Source organism: Hylobates moloch, unplaced genomic scaffold, assembly GCF_009828535.3.
Source record: "Hylobates moloch isolate HMO894 unplaced genomic scaffold, HMol_V3 SCAFFOLD_8, whole genome shotgun sequence".
NCBI lineage: Eukaryota > Metazoa > Chordata > Mammalia > Primates > Hylobatidae > Hylobates > Hylobates moloch.
This window is the reverse complement of record NW_026652283.1, coordinates 91,318,260-91,346,089: the sequence shown is the minus strand read 5'-3', so window position 1 is coordinate 91,346,089 and position 27,830 is coordinate 91,318,260. Positions and strand designations below refer to the sequence as shown.

Genomic DNA, 27,830 nt, shown 5'->3' with positions numbered 1-27,830 from the left:
AATGAAGGAAAGGGAAAAAGAACAAATAACAGATAATAAATAGCAAACATAACATAAATAATAGGCATAAAACCTAGTTTGATGAACTAGATTCTTCTAACAAAGACCAAGACTACATCAGATTGGTTTGACAAATTCAGCTGTATGATATTTCCAAGAATATACCTGTCATCAAATAGGAATGATTTTTGTCAGTAAGTAAAAGAAAACTGCTGGGCACGGTGGCTAATGCCTATAATCCCTGCACTTTGACAGGCCGAGGCAGGAGGATCACTTGAGGTCTGGAGGTTGAGGCTGCAGTGAGCCTTAATCGCTCCACTGCCCTCCAGCCTGGGTGCTAGAGCAAGATCCTGTCTTGAAAGAAAGAAAAAAAGAAACAGAGAGAAAGAGGGAATTAAAAGAGAGAGAGAGAGAGAAAGTGAGGAAGAAAGAAAAGGAAGAAAGCTGACAAATAATAGCTTAGACAAATAGGGGATTATTTTTCTCACATAAAAAGCCTGAGTCAGGTAGTTGCTGGGGTTTGGCTTTCTGATGATGCCATCGAGAATCTGTTCTTCTGTCTTTCTGCTCCCCTATCCTTGGTATGTTTGCCTTCATCCTCATGCTTGCTATTTATGATCTCAAAGTCACAAGCTTCAGATATCGTATCCACATTTAAAGGAAGAAGATAGGAAGGGGTGGCACTGGCCTTGTCAGTCCCTTTTGTGGAAAGTAAATGCTTTCACAGAAAAACCCAGGAGACTTCTGCTTATGTCTTATTGGCCTGACACAGTGCCTGGCAGATTTCTTTTACTTACTGCCAAAATCATTTCTATCTGATGACAGGTATATTCTTGGAAATAGCGTACAGTTGAATTAGTCAAACCAATTGGGTATAGCCATTTGTCACATGGCTATCCAAAGCAACAGGGGAGGAATATTAGCCCAGCATATTCCTACTCTCAACAAAATCAGGGCAAGGGAGGAATGACCCATGAGTAGATACACTAGTCATTATGGGTTTGTTTATGCTTCAGTAACAACCTCAAAACCTCAGAGGTTTAAACAATAAAAGTCTATTTTTCACTCATGCTACTTCTTTATAATGGGTTGGCTGAGGCTGAGCCTTTTGTTCTGTGGCACTATCCAACAGAAATATAATGCGAGTCACATGTATAATTTAATTTTTTCCAGTAGCCACATTAATGAAAATATTTTTAAAACAAGTGAAATTAATTTTAAAAACATTTTATTTAATCACTATATCCAAAATATTATCTCAATATGTAATCAATAGAAAAAATATTAGTGAGACAATTTATATTCTTTTTACCTTACTAATCCTTCAAAATCTGATGTGTATTTTATACTTAACAGCACATCTTAATTTGGACCAGTCACATTTTGTGTGCTTAGTAGCCACACGTGACTAGTAGCTACCATACTGGACAGTATAACCATCTTATCCTCATTCATGTGCCTACGCCCCGTCTCTTTGCTTCCATGACTGTCACAGCAGGACAAAGGAAATGTGATAAATCACATTGGCTCTTAAAGTTTTCACTCAGAAAACTCAGAAAAACATGCCTCATTTCAACTTACATTTTATTGGCTAAGGTAAGTCACATGACTGCATCTAAGTTCAGGGGAAATGGAAGTGTAATCCTCCCACATATTCAGAAAGAAAACTGGAATTCTTTGGTGGACAGTGCTAATGACAATTACAGTAGGTGACAGTTTCTGACATAACATATACAGATAAAGGAAGGTGGAAAATAAAGAAATGGGCAAAATATACAAGGCAGATCAAACAGAAAGCAAGAGTGGCAATGTTAATATCAGATAAAGCAGAATTCAAATTCAAAACCATTAAACAGGATAAATAGAGGCACTTTATGACAAATGGTCTAATACATGAACTGTATAGTAGCCCATAAATCTTTATATATAAAATCAACAATGCTGCCAAAGAAGAAAACTATACACGATAAAAAGCTATCTTCTAAAAATAAACAGCAAACAACACAGGAAAATCAATGGTAGGTTCTGGCTAATGGAATAAGCCAAGAAAATGAGACAATTGGTATAAACATGGAAAAGATACAAAGTTAGTCTTATTTGCAGATGACATGACTGTTTACATAGAAAACCCAAAAGACTCCACCAAAGTTGATTCAAATCATAACAGATTTTGATTTCTTATGTTTATGAGAAATGTGTGTGCTGTTTCTGGATAGAAAGGCTTAAGTTCCTCTGGGACAAAAAATGTCAAAGAAGGACTGAGAAATTTTTAGAAAGAAAATAAGGAAGACAGCTTGGTATCTTTGTAGATGAAATGATATGAGGAAATGGCATGGCAGCCCTGGAAGCTTTCCTGGAGTACTCAGCCGTATCTATCAGGAAATAGAGGCCTTTAGAGGCAATTCCTCCAGCACAGCTGAGCTCACTTGGACTTACTGTTCATTCATGAACTTCCTTCTATTAACATTTTTCAAGATGGCTTTTTAAAGAATTATGTTAACTTTGAGTTAATTTAGTAATCCAAAGTGGGGTGATACGTCATTTCCATAACACTTGACTAGTCAATCCAGGAGACCAGACGCCAGAGAAAGAGCCCTGTCAGAGTGGGGCAGCGAATTCCCAGAGGAGGACCCTCTACCTCTTGCACCCCGCTTGCTCAAGACATTCGGAACACAAAGCCCAGGCCTATTAGATGTGGAAGCAGAATCCAGGCCCATTTCTACTGCTGAGTCCTTAAGTATCTATGTCTCTCAGAATTCAGCCAGGAAGGCTGAATTCTTCTGCCAGAGGAAGAAGGAAGGCCATGGACAGAATGGGACAGATGACCTCTAGGGTTCCATCCACCCTGCATATTTACTTTTGCCCTGGAGAAATGAGGATTTGGAGCCTTTGTTTCCAGCTGCTTCTTTTTTTTTTTTTTTTTTTTTTTTGAGATAGAGTCTCACTCTGTCGCCCAGGCTGGAGTGCAGTGGCGGGATCTCCGCTCACTGCAAGCTCTGCCTCCCGGATTGATGCCATTCTCCTGCCTCAGCCTCCCCAGTAGCTGGGACTACAGGCGCCCGCCACCACGCCTGGCTAATTTTTTGTATTTTTAGTAGAGACAGGGTTTCACCGTGTTAGCCAGGATGGTCTCGATCTCCTGACCTCATGATCCAACCGCCTTGGCCTCCCAAAGTGCTGGGATTACAGGCGTGAGCCACCGCGCCCGGCCTTTTCCAGCTGCTTCTGCAGCAGTGGCCTGGGTTAGCAGCCACTGCCACCATCACAGCCACAACCTGGACCTACAGACCAGAAGCCTCCAGAGGCTAGGAGGAGTCAGCACCCCAATGGCAAAGACCATGGAGGACCTTTAAGGGCAAGGACAGCATAAAACGGATTGCTGGACACTCACAAATATATGCATACCTCATGCTGTATACACACACATACATACATGTAAGCTTCTAGGGTAATTTACAAGCCCAAATATCCTTCTAGATCAGCACCTTTGGTTGCTCATAGTGGGCATTTTGTCAGGCCCTTCAGATGCATTGTTGTGATCTCGCGCATCATTGATGTGCTCATCTCATCGAAAGTGTGTTCTGAAGGTGCACCTGTGTGCAGGGGCTGTCTGCACTCTCCTACTAGAGCAGAGCTGAAGACTGATTGTCACTAGAGGGGGAGAGAGTGTCTGCTGACATCTGGTGAGTAGAGGCCAGGGATGCTGTTAAACATCCTGCAACAAATCGGACATCCCTCACAACAGAGTTATCCAGCCCAGAATGTCACTAGTGCTGAGGTTGAGAAACCCTACTCTGAAGTGACCCAGCCAGGTATGGCAGCACACACCTATAGTCCCTGCTACTCAGGAGGCTGAGGCAGGAGGATGGCCTGAGCCAGGAGTTTGAGGCTGCAGTGAGCCATCATCACACCGCTGCATTCCAACCTGGGTGACAGAGCAAGACCCCATCTGTAAAGTAAAATAAAATAAAAATAAGGAGACCCAAATAGGCTGTGAGCTTCTGATTAAAATCTCCTCCACCAAATACTATGCAGCCGTAAAAAAGAAGTCATGTCATTTGCAGCAACATGGATGGAGCTGGAGGCCATTAATCTAAGCAAACTAATCCAGGAACAGAAAACCAAATACCGCACGTTCTCACTTATAAGTGCAAGCTAAACACTGAATACTCACGGACAACAAAGGGAACAACAGACACTGGGGCCTACTTGAGGGTGGAGGTTAGGAGGAGGGTGAGGATGAAAAGACTATCTCTTGGGTACAATGCGTATTACCTGGGTGACGAAATAATCTGTGCACTAAACCCCCATGACATGCAATTTACCTATATAACAAACCTGCACATGTACCCCTGAACCTAAAATAAAAGTTTTTTTAAAAGTATGTCCCCCGCCAAGTATGTCTGTAGGGGCAGTGACCTACTCTTGAGTCCCGTATTAGGAATAATATTATTTAAGAGCTTCTGAAATGAATTTATCTGTGCAAGTTCTTGAAAAGTTTGATTTATTTGATTGCATTGTCTGTTGGAGAGCAGCATAGCTCTGCCTTGAGTGATGTCAGAAGGAAGCTTAAAATCCTTAAGACAAGCCGGAAATCTGAAAAAGGAAGGAACCGTGGAGATCATCTCAAGAGGAAATGATACTTGCTCTTATGCTGCAGAGGTGATGACTAGGGGTTGGAGATAATCAAGAAGTTGCTAAATGGTTCTTAGTGTCAAAACAGAACTCAGAAAGGTGCCAGGCAGCTGCCATTGCCAGCCATCAGGTTTGGCCCCTTCACGTGAGACCTCATTATCACTGTAACCCTCTTAATAAAAATGGACATATCTTTTCACAAATCCTTCAGTGTACAACGCATGATGCAGTGCATCGCCTTATTAGGCCATCTAAAAAAGAAGAAACAGAAACTGGAAATGCTCAGTGGAAATAAACTGTTTTTTATTAGCATTTCCTAACAATGCTATAATGAAGTGTTTCCATCAATTAGGTTTGGAATGGCTGGCATTTGGGGCTGAGGAATAATTGAGGCTGTGAATACAGGTTGTGTTTCCCTTAAAGGAGAAAGCTATCCCCTTGTCTGTTGCCTGGGAAGGAACTTCTTGTACCTTGCCTTGTCCCCTCTCCCCAGTCTTCCCCTGGAGAGCTCCTGGAATGACCAGGGGGTCATTGTAATCTGGTGAACATGTCTCCCATTCCCTGCATATGATATTGACGTAGTCTTTTTAGGGAAAAACTTGCTTAAGAGAAAAAACAAACAGTTTTTAGAGGGAATCAAGGATTAAAGTATGAGTTTTTATTTTTGTTTTTTAATTAAGGATTGAATTCCTGGGAGTAAGGGAGGTGCTATTTAAATACACAAAATGGTTTGTGAGTCTCAGGAGCCCAGCCTGGCTTGTTAGAGCAGGTGTCTGAGAGACAGAAGGAGCCTCATGCCTTAACTGTGGAAAATTTTCAGGTTCCTCCTGTTCATTAAACACCACCAAGGTACAGAGAATGGCAGATCATGCAGCGGCTGTGCTCGAGAGGGCTTTGAAGTTTCTTTTGAGAATATGATCTTCTCTTCAAACCTGACAATGATTTTTTTTTTCTTTTTCCTCAGGGTGACCAGAGGCAGGTCATTCCCATACCAAGTGTATGTATATTTATCTAATTTTATTTATTCAAACAGTCATAAAATCTTGTGGCTTTGGGCCTACTGATATAAAGGATTTTTTTTTAATGTTATTGCTTATGTTGAGTTTATCATGTGGTATAAACAGCTCTGTTCTGTTAAAAAGAAAACTGAAGCTGCATTTTAAACTGTGAGCAGGAAGTTCTGTACAGAGACAGTTTCCTTTCTCAGGAACAGCAAGGCAGCCAGCTCCATTAACCTAATTCTCATTTTTCCTTTCTCTCTGGGAAGGACCTCCAAGCTGAACAAGCTGAGGTTGCTCAGAGGCCTCACCCACACCCCACCATCTTAGCCTCAACTCCATAGATTGGCGGGAACATTGTTTTGCCCAGACACAGTTCTTTGCAGCAGGTTCAGTCCCAGTGGAACTGGGCTCACCAAGCCTACGTCCCAGGTGACCGAACCGCTTCTAACTTATCAGTGGTAGCATGGCTGTAGCTCCGAGATCAGAGAAGTCACCCTAACTATATTCTCTGGACTTGCAGGACCCATCCCACAGGCCTGCTGTGCGGCAACTCTGCCCCAGTTGGGCGCTCCCTGAGGCCACTCCCACTTCTGTTGTCATCTCTGAAATTTGTTCCACCCCAGCACAGTCCTGCACCAGCCACCCCTCAGCCATCCGCTGTCCTGTCTGTCCCTTCTCTTCCTCCTGCTCTGCCAGCAGACCCACCCAGCCTGAGGCCAGTCAGCATGAAGTAAACTGAAGACCGACTCCCAAAAGAAACTTATAGTCGAGATGCCTGTATCAAACAAGACCTTTCAAATAGTCTTATGTCCTTACAGAGGGATTTAGGTTTCAAAATGTGTCTATAAATTAATTTTTTAATCTGTAAAGATGATCAGATTCCGATTACTTGATTCAAATGTGTTCTGGGAACATCCAATAGACACAGCAATCTTACACAGAAAGGAGTAGATGGATTTCACGTGTACAGGTTGACCCCAAAGGCTATGGTAGTACATGTCACTTACAAATTGCCCAGAAAGTTTACAGTAATTTCATTTTTCTCAAAACTCTAACTCTTCATTGACTAATGAGTTGCAAGAGTCTGTGTAGTGATTCTGACTTTGCCCATGTGCCTGAGGATTGGGTTTTGTTGAGAAAACTAGCTTTGATCAAAAAGATTGACCTAGCAGCACAACTTTTTATCCAGAGTTTGAGGGAGATGCTCAGCAGAGTTAATAGCAGAAGACTCTTTAACCTTTATACAAAGTAGTTTTTGACATTTTTTTTTCCTGAAAAGGTACCTACATTAAAGGATGGCAGGTAGCATCTCTCCTTCCACCTTCAATATCACTATTACTGTTTTTTTTCTTAAAGCTAATTGGCAGCCACGTGCAAAGTTAAGTGCAGAACAAAAGCACTTGTCAGTATAAAAACCCCACTGAAGAAACGGACCTTTTTCCCACAAATCTAGACTCAGCCATGTATAGAATTCTGGAATAAGATAAACAAGAAGAAAATTCCTTATGTAATTGATCCTAGTGATAGATCAATAAACTGCTGACTGTGTCCTACATGTGAGATGTTGGGTCAGGCCATGTGAACCTATGAACTATCTTGCCCAAAGAAACAGCTGAGCTAAAGGAACTTGCACTTTTGAATGATGACCTCCAGAAAAGCATTTCCACTAGTGGGCACGGTGTGATTTCCACTGACTACTTAGCATATAGGGCTGATCCCAAGTCCATCCGAGGCCAGCTCAGCCCTGGAATCAAGTCTTGGGAGCCCCTGCAAAATCTGCATCTACCTGAAAAGGCCCCAGGTTACATAAGCAGCGTGGTCCTGGCCTTTCTGGACCTCGGGGTACCTGGTCAGTACTGGGAGCCCTGAGAGCTTAGGGTGCCATACATAGGACCAGAAATCTGGGCTTGTGCTGAGCCTCCAAACCAGTTCCCACAACCTCCTGAAAGCTTTCTTCAGGCCCTGAAGGTAAAGAATCCTCTAAGCCTGTGGTGACCAGAGCAGCTGCAGCTGGGGTCCCTATCTGTGCCTGTCACCTCACCCCTCTTTTTTCATTCGCATGTTGCTCTGTTTGTATGTGTAGGTTTGGTCTTTTAATTTTTTACTAAACAATAATTCAAGCTCATGGTTAATTTTTAAATATTGAAGGATTTGGGATTAACACCTGTGGGAATACATACATACATACATACATACATGAAGTTGAAAGATTAAAGCAAAAAGAAAATATCTCTCAGTGTAATCCTACTGCCTTCTAGGTAGTACCACTTTTAATATATGTCATTTATCCTTCCAGAAGTTTTCCAGACAAACACAAACATATTTATATAAATGAAGTTGTGTTATATTCACCATTCTGCAAATTGCTTGTTACTTTCTAACAAGATGCCTTGAACATCTTTCCAAATATTAGTAGGTATATATCTGCCTCATTGTTTTATATTTCATTGATGGCATTTACTTTGTTTCCACTTCTGTGCTATTACAAATATTTCTCTTAAAAATATCCTCTTTTCTGTGTGCTTATGGACTTGTGTGATAGTTCTTTGTGATCAGTTTCTATTTGTGGAAATGCTAGGTCAAAGGATATATTTTACAGTATTGGTACGTTAAAGCCAAATTGTCCTCCAAAAGCTTATGCTAATTTACATTCTCATGAAGTTTCTATGAGAGTGCCTCATACCCTTACGGAAAATGATTATCAAATGTTTCAGTCTTTGCTAATCTGAAAATAAAGAATAGTATCAGGCCAGGCGCAGTGGCTCACGCCTATAACCCAAGCAGTTGGAGAGGCCGAGGAGGGCAGATGGCTTCAGCTCAGGAGTTCGCGACCAGCCTGGGCAACATGGTGAAACCCCATCTCTATGAAATATACACAAAATTATCTGGGCATGGTGGCCGGGCGCGGTGGCTCACGCCTGTAATCCCACCGAGGCCGAGGCGGGTGGATCACCTGAGATCAGGAGTTCCAGACCAGCCTGACCAACATGAAGAAACCCCATCTCTACTGAAAATACAAAATTAGGCTGGGCGCAGTGGCCCACACCTGGAATCCCACACTTTGGGAGGCCGAGGCGGGCGGATCACCTAAGGTCGGGAGTTTGAGACCAGCCTGACCAACTTGGAGAAACCCCATTTCTACTAAAAATACAAAATTAGCCGAGTGTGGTGGCTCCCAGCTACTTGGGAGGCTGAGGCAGGATAATCGCTTGAACCCGGGAGGTGAAGGTTGTGGTGTGCTGAGATCACGCCATTGCACTCCAGCCTGGGCAACAAGAGCAAAACTCTGTCTCCAAAAAAAAAAAAAATAGATATAGATATAGATATAGATATAAAATTAGCTGGGTGTGGTGGTGCATGCCTTTAATCCCAGCTAACTCGGGAGGCTGAGGCAGGAGAATCACTTGAACCCAGGAGGCGGAGGTTGTGGTGAGCCAGGATCGCACCATTGCACTCCAGCCTGGGCAACAAGAGCAAAACTCAGTCTCAAAAAAAAAAAAAAAATTAATCGGGCATGGTAGTACATGCCTGTAGTCCCAGCTACTTGGGAAGATCACTTGAGCCCGGTAGGCGGAGATTGCAGTGAGCTGAGATGGCACCACTGCACTCCAGCCTGGGCTACAGAGCCAGACCCTGTCTCAAAAACAAAACAAAACAAAACAAAGATTGGTATCAGTTTATTACTTTGATTTGCATTTCTTTATCAATGAGTTTGAACAGCTTTTCACAAGTACATTGGCTATCTTTCTTCTTCTCTATTCATTTCCTCTAGTTTTTTATGCTGTGTTGCTTGTCGTTTTAAATTTTAAGGAAATTAATACTTTTCCCCAAATGTATGAAATATCTTTTGGCCTTGTTTGTTTATAATTATTTTGGCCACAAGGAAGTTTTGATTTTATATAAGTAAATATTAATATCATCCTTTATGCTCCTTGATTTTATATTTTCTTCTAGTATTTTAATAGTTTTTAATAGTTGCACCATTACACCTTTAAATCTTTGATCCATTTGGAATGTATGTTGGTGTAAGGCATGAAGTAGGAAACTATCTTTTTTTCCAAGTGGCTACTCAGTTGTCCCAGCACCATTTATTGAGTAATCATGTGTTGCACACCTATTGGAAATGACATCTTTATCCTTACCATTAGTATCATTCGTCTCCCAACTATGGGCCAGGATTTAGGGCCTTCCTTAGTGGGAAGCTTCATGGGCTGTTTGGTGAACGTCGGGTATTGAAAGATAAGGAAAAGATGCAGAGGGAACGAAAGTTTGAAACTGCTGAAGTATGGGTGGTCATGATTTGAGGTGAGCACTCGAATGCCTTGGCCCCAGTGAGGAACGCCACTGAGGCTGTGTGTCCTGAGTCCTACCAATCCCACACTTTTGCTTAAATTACACAGCACACAGATGCTTACAAACATGAGGCTGGCAGTGTAACCGAGCCATAAAAATGCTGAAAGAGGAGAGGATTTGTTTTCTAACAGCTATGTTTCTATGCTATTTGCCTAAGGCTTTTAATACAGCAATAGTACACTTCTTTCCACGAAAACATTATGAAGAACATACAAGCAGGACAGCTATTCTAATTAAAAGCAGTCTAGAGTTCCTCTTGCTCCCCTCTTGCGTTAGGCCCTGACATCCACTTGGAGCTCTGAGGGCTTGGGGAGCACAGCGTGCAGACCTTAAGCCTGAGAAATCTTAAGTAAGGAAACAATAACCCAATGTACCAGGAAGAGGTACTACATCTGTAAGATTTATGAGAGTTTGTGGGGTGGGCACTCCAAGAGGAAATAAGCTTAGTGTTAACTATTCATGGCTGCCAGTTCTCTGCCAAGGACAGGAAATTTCAGATTTACTCCCAGGAAAGGAACGGGAATGAATACCATTCCCAAACCGTGGATAGCAAGCTATGGTCCCTTCCTCCTCCACCCACCCCCCAGCAATGCTCTTTGTGTACATTTGAGCAAGTCATTTTGTATAAGAAAGACCTTTCTTGATGTGACTGGTATTTCTCTTGTTCTTCAGCTTTATGAAGACTTCAGAGAAAACTTGGTTCGGGACATTTCTTAGTTAATGATTCAAGCATCACCTGAACAGATGAATTGAAGTGACAAAGCACTGTGTATTGTCATTATATAGCATCCTTACATTTCCAAGGACGCAGCTGTCCCAAATAATTCTTACCCGTGGGCTGAAGAATTTGCATTAATCTAAAGCCAAGCTCTCAGGGAAGCTGTGTGCGTTTAGGAAACAGCAGAGGATTAATGGAACCTCCTAGCCTGTTGCCTCCCAACTTGGCCTTGTTCCCTGCAGCACAAATTAAAATCAGTTGCTTGCTTAATATGAGTCTCACCCTTCTCACCCTTCTCCATCTTTTCTCTCTTAGGTCATACCATGAGGGGTTTTACTTACTGTTAAATTTTATCTCTTAGATTACACCATGAGGGGTTTTACTTACTGTTAAAGAATGCTTGTAAAGTGTGGGTTAACTGTGCTAAGAAAGTAATCTTTATTCTTGGGTTTGGAAAATGAACCACTTTTGGCAGATCTTTGATGTTTTCAGAGATGCTAGGGTTAGAATTTCTAGATCCTTATTTTCCAGGCTAACAACTAAATTAATAAGTTAAAACGTTTTAGTAGTTTATAAACGCATAGGAAAAGGACTAGATAGACACTAATGTCAAAAGGGAGACATAGAAAAGTGATTGTGTTTTACTCTCAGGTGTCTATAATCTTTACAATGAGAATGTGTTTTATATTAAATAATTGTGTAATAAAAATTCAAACAAATTTTATTCTGGTTACAAGCATGCTTTCTGCTCTGTCCCAAACAACAAAAATGACCCACATTCTCTCTACTATGTTCACTTAGCTCATCACACTCTGCCTTTTTAAAACACCTTTTGATACAAAACTTTTTGCAAGTTTAATTTTTTAAAAATAACCTGCTGACTCACTGGTCTGTAATAGAGGACAGAGTCCTTTCTAGATCCTCGAATTCCGTGCCTGTCTCCAAGGCATATCCCCACATCCCGTCACAGTGCTGCAGGATTAGGGAGGATTGCTTCCAGCTGAGAGAGATGGGAGGCCGTAAAGGCTCTTTCTTCTGGATGACGTTGGAAAGGAAGAAACATGGAGTTAGAAATGCTTATGTCTCCACACGTAGCCTCTTCCTGGGCAACCCTGGACAGTCTCTCTCTGCCAAGGTGATCACTGTACTTGCAAATTTACCTAACCTGTTGACTGCCTGTGTTACATTTACTATTGAAACAGCTAAAGTTCAAAATTAACTTCTGATCACTGACTTTCCATTTGAACCAAAAAAATAAAAAGAGGAAATAGCCACGTAAAAGGAAATACAGCTTGATTTCATTTTTTTCTTGTTTTATTTGATGAACTAAATTGTCCATTCTTCAGGGGCTCAGAATAGATATTTCCTTTTGTTTTGTATCAAATATTAAAGAGAGTTTGACCTTCTTTGCAGGTCAGAAAATTAATTAGTTAACACTGGATATTGAATATGCCACAAAGTAGACTAAAATACTTCAGATCATTTCTAGAATGAGGCAAGGCCTAAAGAAATAAATCCTCTAAATCGAGTGAGGTTGGCCGAAGATACCTAGCATTTTATGGTTGGCTGAAGATACCTAGCATTTTATTAACTCTTTATGACTTCTTTATCACGAGATTTGAGTCACCTGCTACTAAGACACATAAATAGATTGTTTGGTCAACACACAATGTGTGGATTAAAGTATAACTTTCAGAGGCAGAGAATCCAAGGGGTAAAAATACCACATTTGCTCAGTATTCTACCACAGTGTGGTGGCACAAGGTGGCACTGTACCTGGATTAGTCTTATTTCTGTTTCCTAGTGTTGGGGGTAACTCTGGACTGCATTTTGCTGGTGGGCCGATAGTTTATCTTCAAGTTTTTTAAAAATCTCAAGTCACTAAAAAAAAAAAAAAAATTCTGTGATTCCAACATAGCTCTAAAATCTACTTATGTGCCACAGTGAATTTCAGGCAAAATATGACCCCATGAAACAGACCTCCATTGTGACAGTACCTGTTATAATTAAATACTCATTCTTGTGTAATCCATTTTAATAATAACTGTAGCCACCATTATATGTGCGAGGCAAAATGCTGGGCATTTTACTGCCATTATAACTGATAACAACAACCTTTCATGGTAGGTATTACTATCCCAATTTACAACGAAGAAAGTGACGGAGCTGATGATTGAAACCAGGTTTATCTGGTTCCAAAGCCTAGGACTTCGTAGTAGTCATTCAGATCGTGGCACCGTATTTGATAAAACTTTAGTTGCAAACTACTTATTCCTATTGTTCTTAATAAAAGTCCATTATATGCTTGACCAGGCATTTAAATGTTTGAAAGTAGTATAATACAATACTGATTGGTTTGTCTTTTACATAAAGGTAATATTGATTTATTTTTCCCCTTTAGCCACCAGCTAAGTACCTTCTTCCAGAGGTGACGGTGCTTGACTATGGAAAGAAATGTGTGGTCATTGATTTAGATGAAACATTGGTGCACAGTTCGTTTAAGGTAAATCGACATAAAAAAAAATCCGTGATCTTTGTGATTTGATAACAATTGTATTGGAAAAGGGAAAACAAAAAGGATGAAAGCTTATGGTGGTTAGTGTGTGACTTCACTCTTCATGTAGAAATCCCAGGAGCTGCTTATTAACCCAGGTGAACATTAACTAAAGTAGTTGAATATTAACATAATTAGTTTGGAAAGAAAACACTAAGCTACCAACATCACTGGGACCTCATTCTTAGGAGGTTTGCATTTTCCAACACTGTAACCCCTGCAGAAATACTTTTCAGGTGGCACAAGGCACTCAGTGCCCCCAGGACACTGTTTATATTTGTCAAGATGACCAGAGTGCTATGTGTTTATTGGGAGGGGGAGGAGAGGCTCTGTTGGAAACTGTCAAATGACCTGGTATCGTGGAGATTTTCCCAGATCGATTTTTGAAAGATGTCCAACTCTGAAGAAGACTTCCAGACTTCGGGGCATCTGAACAGATTCAGCCATTTAATTTGATCATCTTCATGACAAGAGGTGGCTGGGGTTTTTTGCAAGCTTCACAGCTAAATGAGTACCCACCTTCAGGACTTCCCTCCTGAAGGGTGTGGAGGTCAGACACTCTTCCTTCCTGTCACCTTCCCTGATCTCCATCTTCCTGCTGGAAAAACAGCAGAAACAGCCTCCATGCAGGAAGAGCTGTGGCGACACTGTTAAGAAATGAGTTAGTTAACCATTTTTTTTTGACGTGAAATAAATTGTTTAAAAGAGGCATGAAAAGTTTGGAAATAGGAGATTGGTGTTTTGGGGAGAAGAAGCAGGTATTTAGGATTCTGGTCTTGTTTTCCTTGGGTTATTTCTGGTAATGGGACTGCTCTATCACTGTACTGCATTCCTCTTTACCCCACCAGCCTGGGACTCCCCTTCACTGAGAGACATGAAGGTCACCATCCATGATGGGGCATGTGTCTCCCATGAACCATAGTCATTCCTTACAAGTTGTAGGAAGCAGAAGAGCTGTCAAATATGTCCAAACACCTTTCTACCAGAAACATCCTTCTTTGTTCTTCTCACTAAACAGAGACCTTTCTGGTAGGACAAAGCCAGAAAATTGTCTTTGAGTCCTTTGAAGAGTGGAGAAGAGACCACACTGACCTCTAGCAGTGAGCAATGGCCTTGTTCTGGCCACTGGGGCATGCAGGGACCACCTCATTCCCTAGCCCTTGAGAGCCAGCCCCTTCCATAGTTGGTCCAGGGGATATGGTGACCTTGTGTCCCAGCTTAACTCTAGATAGCATTGGAAGCCCTTTCTCCCCTATGGGCAAGTTGCTCAGGACTTTTCCAAGTCTCTGTGAAGGAAAGCCCTTCAGAGCAGGGGTCAGTTGCCATCACAGCATAGAGAACTCCCTCCCAAGCAGCTATGGGAGTGTAGGCAACACTGGCCAGATCACCCAATGTTACTGAGAGATCCTGGCTCCAAAGGCAAGGCCCTGGTAGCCCCCAGTGTCTCTGGCACCTGCTCGGAGAGCATTGACGCCACAAGCTAATGTGAATGGCATTTCCTCATTTCTTCCCTCCTCTGGCCTGCCTACATTTGCAACCAGAATATTCTTTATGGTTTTTAAAGTTCTGGGCATTTCAAAGTCCTTTGAGAATCTGAAAGCTATGACCACTCTTCCCTTCAAAAATGTACATTTGTACAACGCATACGTTCATGGATCCCAAGTGAAGAACCCTAGCTGTAGCAGAGTCTCCTTTATACCAACAGGAGAGAGGAGAGTAAGGACGGTGCTTGCTGTAAGCTGGGGAATGGTTTTTCTCTTTTTAATATACTCCGTGGAATGTGATTCCGTAATCTAATGCCTTGGGAGCATAATGCTCTTCCTTCAGTCTTTCCTTTTATTTTTTAGCATGATTCTGATTTTAGTTGTGCAATTATATGATATTAAACTCATTCTTGGCCTTCCAACTCTGGGAGTAAATAAACAGTGATCATAAGCTAAGTGCTTAGTAACGGTGCTATGATGTAGCATTGTCCATGTTTTTTTGTTTTTTTGTTTTTTTTTTATTTTTTAGTTTATATATCAACGAAGAGGGTTTGTGTGTACTGTGATGGGCTTAAAAGCAGACCTCGGTTCAGAGTCTGACCAGAGACGCTGTACCCCCACCCCTGCCCAGAGGCCACCACACACACCTTCTCCTTCCTTCTGTCTCTCTTCTTTTGTCCAGGGGTTTGCAGGCTGATGATTCAGTTGGGCCTGTTCATTTAAGTAGTTTTGTACCTAATTTGTGGAATTCCATTGAGAACTATGTGTAAGTTCATCATTGAGAACATAGTGACTGCTGAAGAATCATATTTGAATTTTAAATATCATTAATATTGTCAAAGAGTTATTTAAAATATCCAGAAGTTTATGGGTGTGCTGGATGTTGTGTTCCTTGGAGCAGAGCAGGCATAGGGTGGGCTGGCTCTGTACCCCCACCCAAGGCAGGAGCTGGTGCCAGGCTACCTGGGAGGGCCTGAAATCACTGATTCTCAGGACTGGATTGGGGCCATGGGCATGCATCAGACCCATCACAATAGCTAAGGAAGAGGAGAAACTGAGGTCCAAGGAGAGGAAGAGCCTGCCCAAGGGTGTGGCCTGTGGCCTCTGACTTTACCCCCACATGGCCTTGGCACTGTTTTGAGTCCACGTGGCCATCTTCTCCTGCTGAGCAGCCCATCCAGGGCAGCCCTCAATTGTGGGTCCAAGTACAAATAGTTTTCCCTCAAGCAGCACTGTCTTCTGAGCCCATTACGTGCTCAGCTCCTCCCCCTGGTGGCTAGCAGTGATTCCCCATCACCCCAGCAGGACTCTGGGCAAGAGCTGGAGTTTTCAGGAGCCCCATCCTCTAGCCAGGCAGCGCCACACTTTTTGGTTGAGGCCAGGCAGGTGATGTTGGACCAAGATGCTGAAAATGTAATGACATTCACAGTGGAAAATAATGTGCTTTCCTGCTTGTGCTTATTTTAAGGAACCAAGGCATGCTTCAGCATCCTCCTCCTGAACTGTTTTTTCCAATAACCAAAACATTGGTCTAGGCAGGCTTTTTTCTTGCTAAAATTTCCAGAGTTTTTTTGTTCCTTCAGACATATTAATTATAGTCTCTTTTTTCTCTAGCCCATTAGTAATGCTGATTTTATTGTTCCGGTTGAAATCGATGGAACTATACATCAGGTAAGAAATTGAAGCTAAATTTGAGTTTCAATTAAGATTTTTTAGTAATTACATTTCCTATGAGCTTTATTTCTAAATTCTCATTTCAGTAATAATTTTATTACCGAATCAAAAGGAAGCATACTGTAATAAATACAATGTTTTTCTTTTTTTCACTCCAATGAATTTATTTTATACTGAGATTATAAGGAAACTATAGTCGTAAATATTAGATGCGGTTGCAAGTTCAAATAGTTCTTTGATTTGAAGCAGACTTTCAGAAGTTTCCATATCCCCCACTGGCCTAGCTTGATGGTCTAATTAACTTCCTTGTGTAATTGCTTTCGGCTACTCTCCTAGCAGGCAACAGGAAAATGCCACAAGTCACCCACTTACAGTGGATTCTCGGGAAAAAGTGCCCATTTTCAATGCCAGCTGCTCCAGACTGATCTTATCATTCCTGCGTCGTTTTCTCCAGAGAATCTTTAGCAAATACCCACCCCAGAAGAAAAAGGGGGAAGGGTGTGAGTTTTCGGATCCACAGGCTGCTATGAATAAAGATGCCGTAGTCAGTTGGCATGCGTCTTCGTTGCTTCTGATTTTTTTTTCCTTATCTGCATAAAGCTCTTCCGGAAATAGCTTCATTTATGAACAAATTGGGAACATTGTAGGAAAACTAGCTTTAGAGGTTGAAGCCGGGGAGCTTTTGTCAGGTTTTCCACAGGGATAATCTAACCATCTTCCTTGTCAAGTCCAAGGTCTTAAAGGGAGCCTATCTGGCCTGATATCCCAGGAAGGAGACTTTCCTGGTACTTGAGCCACAACAGGATGTCTTTTCTTAGCAATGTCAGTAGTCTTTGGTTCTTGAGTGCAAGGTGTCAGAACTGGAGAAAGCTTGGGAATCAGCTGGTCCAGCTGCCTCATTGTCTAGATGGAGAAACTGAGGCTCCGCCAGGGAAGGGGTTGGTTAAAGGTCATACGATGGGAAGAATTAAAATGAAAATTCCAGTCTCCTTCCTCCTGGCCCAGGGCTCTTTTCCTGATACTCAAGTCCCTTCCCTCCCATGTCCTTGCTTTCTTGCTTATTCTCCAGGACATCCTGCCAGGAAACAGTCCCTGGGAGAGGCAGCTTTTTCCCTAGCGTTTCCACACTTCATGCTTTTAAAAGCCATCACAGAGCCAAAACGGCAGGCACTTGGGCATTTAACATTTGCAAAAGCATCAACTGAATTAACTCAGCATCTGAGAAGCAGTTAAGGCTTCTGCATTTGTCATCTTGGCTTGTGTTACATAGTGCTCATGATGAGACAAAGGAGAGGCTGCCCAATGGCATAGCAAGAATTAGGAGGGAAATTAATCCTTCGTACCACATGACTGTAAGCATGACCGGCCTGCCCACTGCTGACCCATTCTTGCAGGAGCTCCCCCACCCTCCATCTTGGCTGTGCTGTGATATCACAAGGTCCCAGGGCTGGGGTCAGAAATTCTCTCCCGAGGGAATGAAGCCACAGGAGCCAAGAGCAGGAGGACCAAGGCCCTGGCGAAGGCCGTGGCCTCGTTCAAGTAATCCAGGATAGGCTGTGCAGGTCCCAATGGGCCTATTCTTGGTTACTTGCACGGGGACGCGGGCCTGGACGCCGGCATCCGGGCTCAGGACCCCCCTCTCTGCCAGAGGCACCAACACCAGAGTTCCCAAATCAGTCTCCTGCCCTTTGCATGTAGCAAAGCTTGCTTTCCAAGCAGGACTCCCAGGGAGACCGGACTACAGGCCACACCCATTTGCTGGCAAGGAGGAGTCTTGTGGGCAAAGTGGGAGTCTGCAGCTGTTGCAGCCACAGGCCCTGCCCTCAGCCCTACCCCAGCCTCCCAGCTCCTCAGAGCTGTGTTGGCACCTGTGCTATGACATCCTGTTCCTCCAGCCCCTCACTCCACCCTCAGCCACAAATGCATGTCCACCTCCTTCTTTCAGCCACCCATGAATTTCCCACTGAGTCCTGGCTCTCCTGAGCTCCTGCTTCTGGCACCTTGAAAATGACTTGGTTCTGTGTAGAATTCCTCGGCCAGCAGCACACCCAGCATGTGGTGCAGAGCCCTCATCTCCCCTCTGCTGCTCCTCCTGCCATTCTCACCTGCTCCATCTGCCATTCAAGGCCCTAACATGCCTACTGTGACCTGCCTCTCACTTCATCTTCAGCCACGTCCTCTCCCAGCCCCTGCTGCTCCCGCTTCTCTCACTGCCTCTGATGGCTGGGCACACAGCCTGGCTACTCTCTAACTTCTCAAGTATTCTCAGGCCTCAGGTCTCACGCTCTACTGTTTCCTCTGCCTGAAAGCCCACTTCTTCTCCGCCTTATTGGCCTGGTGAACTCCTTCAAGGTCCAGGCCAAATTTTATCTTCTATGATCCCCTCCCCTTGTGAGGGGAGTTAATTGTCCTTAATTTATCCCTCTACTACAACTTTCATTATGCCATGTTTATTTTTATATGTTTTTGCCTATGTCTGTTCTAGAGTGTGAGCTCTTCAAGGGCAAGGCCTGTGTTTTATTCATCTTTGCAACTGCATCAGGCTGAGCTCAGACCTGGGGCTCAGTAAATATGCTGAACTGAATTTTAAAGAGTTTGATTTATTTTAGTGAAGTGGCTAATTTCAAACGGAATTTATTCAAGTTTGAATTAGTTCTTCCCTCCTCCCACTTCCTCTGTCTTCTCACCAGCTTTGCCTTCTCTCCCATCTCCCTTGTTTCCCCAGATTCATTCAGGCTCCCTAATCAAGAGCCTGTGTATGGTCTGAAGCCTGGCCTCCTCACTGCTACCCCCTGGCCTGGCCTGGTCAAAAGGGTACACAGAGCCCAGCCATTCTAGAAAAGGCTACTCTTTGCACCCCTCTGCTCAGAGACCCCTCCTGATGGATTATATCTGAGGTCCAGGAATAGCGATGGTTTCACATCCCCTGAAACATACCAAGCCCACCCTTTATGGTGTCATAGACAGCTTCCCAAGCTGACAAGGAAGCCCCTTCTTGCAGCTTTGCTGGGCCTGTGCTTCAACCCCAGACCTTCCTAGTGAGGGGGATGTCCATCCAGAACAGAAGGTGGCAGCCAGAGCAATCCCAGACCTGCTGGGCAATATGCTGGGCCTGGACCTCTAAAAGGACAACACCCAGACTGTGGCCCATGCCCACATAGGTCCTGACCCTCAGCAGGTGCCAAGAAACACACGTGAAATGAATGAGTCATTACACACAAACATGGTACAACCCTTCCATTTGCTGGCCCTGAATATCCCCAAGACCCTCACACCGTGGTCAGCTTCTCTTTTTCCCTTAGGAGGGGCGTCTGCAGTGAACTCAGACCTGGAGCCCTGTCTGAGGAGTGCCACGTCTGACTCCATAACCCTTCATACAGTCTGGGCCTCTGCCTGCTATGCATAGACCTGGGGGAGGGAGGCGGGAACCTTTGTAGCAATTCTTCCTACAGTGGGCATTTGGGCCCCAGGCCATCCCCAGCAACTGCCACATCTGACCAGCCTGCTGTCTCCTGCCATTGCAGGTGTATGTGCTGAAGCGGCCACATGTGGATGAGTTCCTCCAGAGGATGGGGCAGCTTTTTGAATGTGTGCTCTTTACTGCCAGCTTGGCCAAGGTGAGTCCTGCTTCCCAGCCCCACACTCCCAGCCTGGTACTCCCAGCCCTTCCACCCCTACCCCCAATCTGTCAAGCAGCCCTTTGTTTTGGTGGGGGAAGCTATTTCTATGGTGACAGGTTCCCACCCCAGATGGGATGGATGCAGGCCATGTGCACGGTGCCAGCCTGAAAGCCTTCTGGGTTACCATGGTGACAGGGAGCACTTAGAACAAATGCTCCATGAAGTTGCTGTGTGCAGCCACCTGAAGCTGGGTGTCCACAGTCCAGAGAATCACAAACAGGTCCAGTGTAACAGGCAAAGGATGGTGTACCCCTCAACCATTGACTGTCAACCAAATGCTAGAGGCCCCTGTGTCCTTGGGTTTTGCTTTCACAGATTTGAGGGAGAAGCAAGTGAGAGATAAGTGTTGGACACTCACCCACATGCATGGGCTGAATGAGAGTTCCAACTGCCCTAATGAGCTGTATGATCTGAGGCAAGTTACTTCACTTCTCATGTCGGTTTCTTCTATAAATTGGGGATAATTCCAGCTACCTTGTGGCCAGATCACATGAAATAACAGATGTAAAGGACTTAGCACAGTGTCTGACTCACATACAGCAAGTATTCATTGAGCACTTGCTGTGTTCCACATACTGTGCTGGGCATTGTCACATGGTAAGCACTCCTGATGTTCATTATTTTGTGTTACAATTATTTATTGATGATGATAGGCCAGGCGCGGTTGCTCACGCCTGTAATCCCAACACTTTGGGAGGCCAAGGAGGGCGTATCACCTGAGGTCAGGAGTTCAAGACCAGCCTGGCCAACATGGTGAAACCCCGTCTCTACACAAAATACAAAAATTAGCTGAGCATGGTGGCGGGCATCTGTAATCCCAGCTACTCGGGAGGCTGAGGCACGAGAATTGCTTGAACCCAGAAGGCAGAGGTTGCAGTGAGCGAGATCATGCCACTTCACTCCACCCTGGGCGATAGTGACTCCATCTCAAAAATATATATCATATATTTATTGATGATGATAAAATCCTTCAGACATGTCTTGATCCTAAAGCTTGATAGGAATCTGACCTAAAATCTACACTGGCTCTGACCAAATAGAATGGTTTCTTTGTCCTCTCCACTGTTTAAGGAAACTAGCAGGTTCCCAAGCCTTCCAGTATGGTTTAGTCTCCCCCTTCACAGGTGTGGCAGGGTGCCTGTGCTGTGGGGCAGGCAGGGTAGGCCTTGCTCCTCCCAGAAGATCTTTGCCTTGACCATTTCCCAAACTCTGACTCTGATGGGGCTGACCCCATCCATTTGTTGGTGGCACCACAGTTGTCTCCAGGGGCATCTCAGGGACCCTGAGTGGTCCCAAAGATGAGTTTTCTGGAGCCCGGGTTAACCATTTGCCTGTCTCCAGGACATCACGCAGTAGCTTCCTCCGCCATGTCCTGCTTCTGGACGGTGCCCTGATGCCCACACTCCCTTCTCTTCCTCTGCACGTTCCACTGCTTTGCTGGCCTGGCCATTGCTGGTTGGGTCCATCTCTGTGATGATTGAGGGGTGGGAGAGCCCCACTTGCACAAATGTTGCCAGACTCATCACAGGCCTTAGAGCATGAGCCAGTGGAGTGGGATTCAAAATCCTCGTCCTTATTTTTGCATTTCAAAAAGAGAACAAGGCCTCAGGGAAAATAGAGTCTTCCCCAATGGGTAATCTTTCAGATGAGTGGTACCAAGATTAATTGTTATCTGTAGCATCAGTGGCTCTTCCAACAGTGCTCTGGGATGCTGAGGAGCCTGAAGTAATAACCAAAGAAATAAACAAGAAGATTGCACCAGTAGCAGTGAAGTGAGAGCTGTTTTTTTGTTTGGGAAAATTGAGGGCACTCTTCGTTGGCATTGTCCCCAGCATTTGCTTAAACATCCTTGTTCGGTTACTCTTCCTGGATGGCTCCCACCTGCCCCGCCATCTGTCTCTTCAACCCTTCTCTTGCTGCTACTCCAGCCTAGCTGAGCCGAATCAGCTTCCAAGTGCAGCCTTCCACCCTCTTTCCTCCCTGAGGTACATGTCCTGCTGATAGGTGGTCATGCCCCTGTCCTTGGCTCTGGACTCGGCCCCCAGCCAGCAGTAGTGGTGCAGTGGACCTCCTTGCCTGCTGCCCAGGAGCCCGCAGGAACCTCAAGCTGACTGTCGTAGCCTTTCAGTATCTGCTTGTTTGTCATTCCTTCCTTCATTCACCCAGCAAATATTTACTTAGTACCTATTATGTACCAGGCAGAATACTAAATACTGGGGATATAGCAAAGAAAAAAAGAGACAAAGTCCCTGCCCTTATGAAGCTTACTTTCTTCACATTCATCCTCTAAGGCCTGGAGGCCTCAGACTCAGACACTCTTGAAAGATAGGTGCTACCACAAGTGTTCATGATTATGAGGAAATGGATCATCTTTTTCCATTTAGAGCAAGCTTGTCCAGCCTGTGACCCACAGAGTGCGTGCAGCCCAGGACAGCTTTAGATGTGGCCCAACACAAATTCGTAAACTTTCTTAAAACATTAGGAGATTTTTTTTAAAGCTCACCAGCTATTGTTAGTGGTAGTGTATTTTATATGTGGCCCAAGACAATTCTTCTTCCAATGTGGCCCAGGGAAGCCGAAAGATGGGATACCCCTGATCTGGACTCAGTTGCCTACAACCCACCCACGTGGCCCCTGGCTAGCCTCACCAGCAGATAACTGTAGTGCCCTGAGCTCTCACCTCCCTTGGCCAGTAGGAAACACAGCTGCTCCTGGACTCTGCCTCCTATAGGATGTCCCTGGGGAGGAGAAGATGTTCCCATGGAATCATAGCTGCTGCCTGCAGCTTTGCAGCCCACGTCCCACAGCTGTGCTGGCACTTGCTCTGCACTCCACTACTGGCCTTCCCAGTGCCACCAGCCACAGGTGCTCTCTGCCTCCCTGGCAGAGTCACTGGGTCCCGCTGATGCCTGGTTGTATCCCTTACTTGGTCTTGGTGCAGGGGCCTGGCCTTGTGTCAGGCTTGGAAACTGCTCCTGCTTCTTCCAGGCCTAGCCACTCAGTATGGCCCACTCTTTTAGGTATCTTTAGTTATGAGGATTTTCTCTCAGAAACCCCTTTATTTCCTTCTCCAAGCCTGCTTTGGGAGAAATTCCCTAGGTCATGGGAGAGGGCCAGGCAGGATGATCTGCAACTGTGAGCTGGGCTCAAACTCCCATCCAGCTCCTGGGCTTCAAGGAAGTGGATGGCCATCCATGGGAGTGGACGGCTGGGCACCATCCTGTCACTCGGGCTGGTCTGGCCCAAGTGCCCAGAGGACCTCTAGGGGGCAGTGTCATGCCATTCAAGACAGATCGGAGCTGGCTCATTCATTCAGTGGTGAAATTCGTGTTTACTGAGCCCCTCTCATGGTAGATACTCTGGGAGGTGCTAGGGATGTGGTGGTGGGGATGTTTCAGGCCTGGGCCCTGACAAGGGGAGAGGAAATCAAGCAATCCCACATAGCGCTCCACTCTGTGAGGGAAGCAACCCAGAAAGGAAGATAGATGTGGCTCTAGATGGATGGGAGAGGAAGTCAAGACCTGAAAAACCAGGAGACAGATGTTCTGCAAAGAGCTAGGGAGAGAACACATGCAGAGAGAACATTGGTACAAAGGTCCTGACCGTGCTCAAAGCCAGTGTGGCTCCAGGGGCTCCAGATGGAGATCATTCAGCTGTGCCATGTGGGACGCGGCAGTGAGGAACGTGGGCCTTACTCCAAGTGCAGTATGTAGACAGTGGAGAGTATTCAGCAGAGGAGTGACATGATGGCACATATGTTTTCCAGTGGCCACTCTGACAGCTTCTAGGTGAATGGGCTAGAAAGGAAGCCCCGTGGGAACTACAGGTTTTTCACGAGGCTCACACAGCCATCCCAGGCCAGAGAGTCGAGGCCCGGGCTAAGGGTGGTGGCAATATAAATAGAGAGATGCAAATGGAGTCAAGCTATTTTTGGAGATGAAACCGACAATTTCTGATGGGTTGGATGTGAGAGAAATGGAAGAATCCAGTGCCATCTTATGTACACAGAGAGGAAAATAACCAGGATCCGAAAACACATCTAATTATTAAATCCCTTTTTTAAAAATGTAATCTGGATCTTGCTGCTGTAGGTCAGGGTTTGGGTGCTCTTTTAAGCACCCAGCCTTCATTGTGACACCTCTTTTCCAGTATGCAGACCCTGTGGCTGACCTCCTAGACCGCTGGGGTGTGTTCCGGGCCCGGCTCTTCAGAGAATCATGTGTTTTTCATCGTGGGAACTATGTGAAGGACCTGAGTCGCCTTGGGCGGGAGCTGAGCAAAGTGATCATTGTTGACAATTCCCCTGCCTCATACATCTTCCATCCTGAGAATGCAGTAAGTGGCCCCAAAGAAAGGAAATGTCGTGCTCCATCTGAGCCCTCTGTCTTGCCAGGCAGGTACCACTTTTGAGCACCTACACAAGAAGGTCTCTGGGCCTTTTCCTGATGAAATCCCAGCTCTGCCATTTAGCAGTTGCATGTCGTTGACCAAGTTATTTAACCTCACTGAGCCTTGGTTCCCTCCTCTGTCAAATGGGAATTATAGGAATGCTGATCTCATAGGATCGTTGGAGGTTGCAGTGTGGCAATACATAAAAAGCAGTTAGAACAGTGCTTGAGACTGGTAAATGCTCTATAAGCCTGTATCATCTTATCAACATTTTTAGTATTGTTATTGACAAGGGTTCTGTTGGCAGTAACCTCCTGGAGCCAGCTACTGCCTAGGACTTCATGACCCCTGTAGACTAAGGAGGCCTGGTTGATCTCTTTAACAGAAGTATTTCTTAAGAATGAATAGGCCGGGCGTGGTGGCTCACGCCTGTAATCCCAGCCCTTTGGGAGGCCGAGGCAGACAGATCACGAGGTCAGGAAATCGAGACCATCCTGGCCAACATGGTAAAACCCCATCTCTACTAAATACAAAAAATTAGCCGGGCGTGGTGGCACGCACCTGTAATCTCAGCTACTCAGGAGGCTGAGGCAAGGCAATCACTTGAACCCAGGAGGCAGAGGTTGCAGTGAGCTGAGATCCCACCACTTCACTCCAGCCTGGCGACAGAGGGAGACTCCGTCTCAAAAAAAAAAAAAAAATGAATAAAACACTTCAATAAGGTCTTCAAATAAGACTGCCAAGCTTTGCTACCTCATCATGATGTCTAAAAAGCACCCATTGGGAACATTTCCTACATAAAGCTCCCTGGACCATGGCAGCTCTGCGGTGCCTACTCACTGGGTGCAGCACAACTCTCAGGGCAAGAAGGACTGCCTTCCTGCCTGCTGCCTGACACTTCCAGGGGAAGAGAGGCCAACCAGGGCCTCTGGTGACTGCTGACCCCTCAGTCACTGCCACGTCAGGCCCCTCGACCAGGCATGTTTCCCTGGAGAGGATGCTTCCTCTCAAGCACAAGCTTCTCAGATTCTACAAAAGCCTGCAAAAGTCCTTTCCTTGAATCTAGAACTCTGCAGTCCCACTTATAACCAAAAAAAATTCAAACTCAATTAATTTGGCTAGTGTGGAATCATTATTTGAATAAATACTCCAAATGTATTTCTATGTAAATATGTTCATTTTACTGAGTAAATCAAATTCAACATAATATATTCGGTAACGTGTCTCTAACAGATAAGGATTACTTTTTAATATAATCACAAGTCATGGTCAGATCTGACAAAGTAACAGTTTCTTACATTGTCTAATATCCAGACTGTGTTCACATTGTCCCTATCATCTCGAAGTGTCGTGCATTTGGAGTATTTCAATCGGGATCCAAAAAGATCCATGCATTGCTTTGGTTACTATGTCTCTTCATTCTTTTGTAATCTTAACACGTCTCCCTTTCCTCCCCTTTTCTCTTTTATGCCATTTATTTGTTGAAGAAGCCCTGGTGTTTTGTCTTGTAGAAATCTCCTACATTCTGGATTTGTCCAGCTGCTGCCTTGTGATGATGTTTGATATGTTTTTATAGCCACCTTATATCCTCTAAACAAGTAATTAGAGCTCTACTGCTTGATTAGATTTGATTTTTTTTTTTGCAAGAATATATAATAGAGGACAGATGCAATGGCTCACACCTATAATCCCAGCACTTTGGGAGGCCAAGGCAGGTGATCACTTGAGCCCAGGAGTTTGAGACCAGCCTGGGCAACATGGCAAGACCCCATCTCTTAAAAAAAAAAAATTAGCCAGATGGGGTGGCATACACCTGTGGTTCCACTGTCGTTCCAGCTACTTGGGAGGCTGAGGTGGGAGGATCTCTTGAGCCCAGGAGGTCGAGGCTGCAGTGAGCCATGTTCATGCCATTGTACTTCAGCCTGAGTGACAGGGCAAGACCTTATCTCAAAAAAAAGAAGAAAAAAAGAATACATCATAGGTATTATATGCTTATGAAGATACCATATCAAGGAGGCATAAAATGTCAGGTTAGCCCACTTTTAAAGATTTAAAATTGATCATTGGGTTCAGGTGGTGTTAGCCTGATCCATCTATTATAAAATTCCCCATGAACCTCTCACCTCATAATTTTAGCAGTTGTTGGTGATCATTGTCTACACCCACTATTTCATGAGGAATTGCAAAATGGCAATTTCTATTTTCAGACTAATGAGTTGGTGTTCTAGCGGCCTCCAAAAGTAGCCAATAATTTTTTTTTAGTATCATGAACTCATGGATTTGTTGTAGTTTCAGTCCATTTATTATTCTTTTGCATGCTCTAATTTTCACCTTTGGCTATGGACACTCCTTAAAATAACAAGTCTTTGATACAGGTTGAATATTCTTTATCTAAAATGTTTGGTACCAGAAGTGTCTTGGATTTTGGATTTTTTAGGATTTTGGAATATTTGCATATACATAATTGGATATCTTGGGGATGGAACCAAGTCTAAACATGAAATTCATTTCTGCTTTATGTACAGCTTATACACATAGCCTAAAGGTAATTTTATACAATATTTTTTATAATTTGGGGACACTAAATAAACCATGTATCATGTGCCTGCATTTTCACTACCACCTGGCACATGAGGTCAGGTATAGAATTTTCCACTTGTGGTGCCATTGCTCAAAAAATTTTGGATTTTGGGGCATTTCAGGACTCAGATTTTTCAGATTAGGGATGCTCAACATGTAGCTTCCTTGCATTCTTAAACAACAAGATGTTCCAGGCTCATGATGAATATTTCTTGCCTCAGCCCTGGAACCAGCCATTTTTGTATGGTGCCTGGTCCCTATTAGTGGAAGTGGTATTTAGAGACCACAGTTTCGGTGGATTTTCATTGCTAATGGGATATACTTTACTTCTAGCCCATACTACAGGGCAGAGCTAAAAATGACATATTTTTTGAAAGAAAACTAAATCATAAGTTCATAGTGGTTTTTCTAATTCAACGTTAAGTTTTTATGTAACTTCTTTGCTTCTTTGTTTTGTTTTTGTATCCCTTTCTCTTATGCTGCAACTCTTGATTTCTAAAGATATTAACATAATTATATATTTGATCTGTAGTATATGTTTAATAATTTCAGTAGCAGTACTAAATTATGGCTAATAATAAGACAACTGTATACAGTTTAGGAATTTTCAGAGAGATGTACAGTTATAACACCATGTTTTAAAATCACTTGAATGCCAGGTTTGGTGGCTTACCTGGCTGCCTGTAATCCCCAGCACTTTGGGAGGCTGAGGAGGGAGGATTGCTTGAGCTCAGGAGTTTGAAACCAGCCTGGACAACAAAG

At 44.1% G+C, this 27,830-nt stretch overlaps 1 protein-coding gene across 3 annotated transcripts in view; it reads left to right on the top strand.

Moving 5' to 3' along the window:
- The window catches only part of CTDSPL (CTD small phosphatase like), a 129,994-nt gene that overhangs the window by 96,936 nt on the left and 5,228 nt on the right, over window positions 1–27,830 (top strand). For 2 of the 3 annotated variants that reach the window (XM_032162082.2, XM_058442453.1), the window contains exons 3-7: window positions 5,600–5,632; window positions 13,109–13,210; window positions 16,360–16,416; window positions 19,944–20,036; window positions 24,249–24,434. In XM_032162082.2, the coding sequence (XP_032017973.1) occupies window positions 5,600–5,632; window positions 13,109–13,210; window positions 16,360–16,416; window positions 19,944–20,036; window positions 24,249–24,434 (471 nt within the window). The remainder of the gene's footprint in view (window positions 1–5,599; window positions 5,633–13,108; window positions 13,211–16,359; window positions 16,417–19,943; window positions 20,037–24,248; window positions 24,435–27,830) is intronic. The other variant, XM_032162083.2, reaches the window with a different exon arrangement.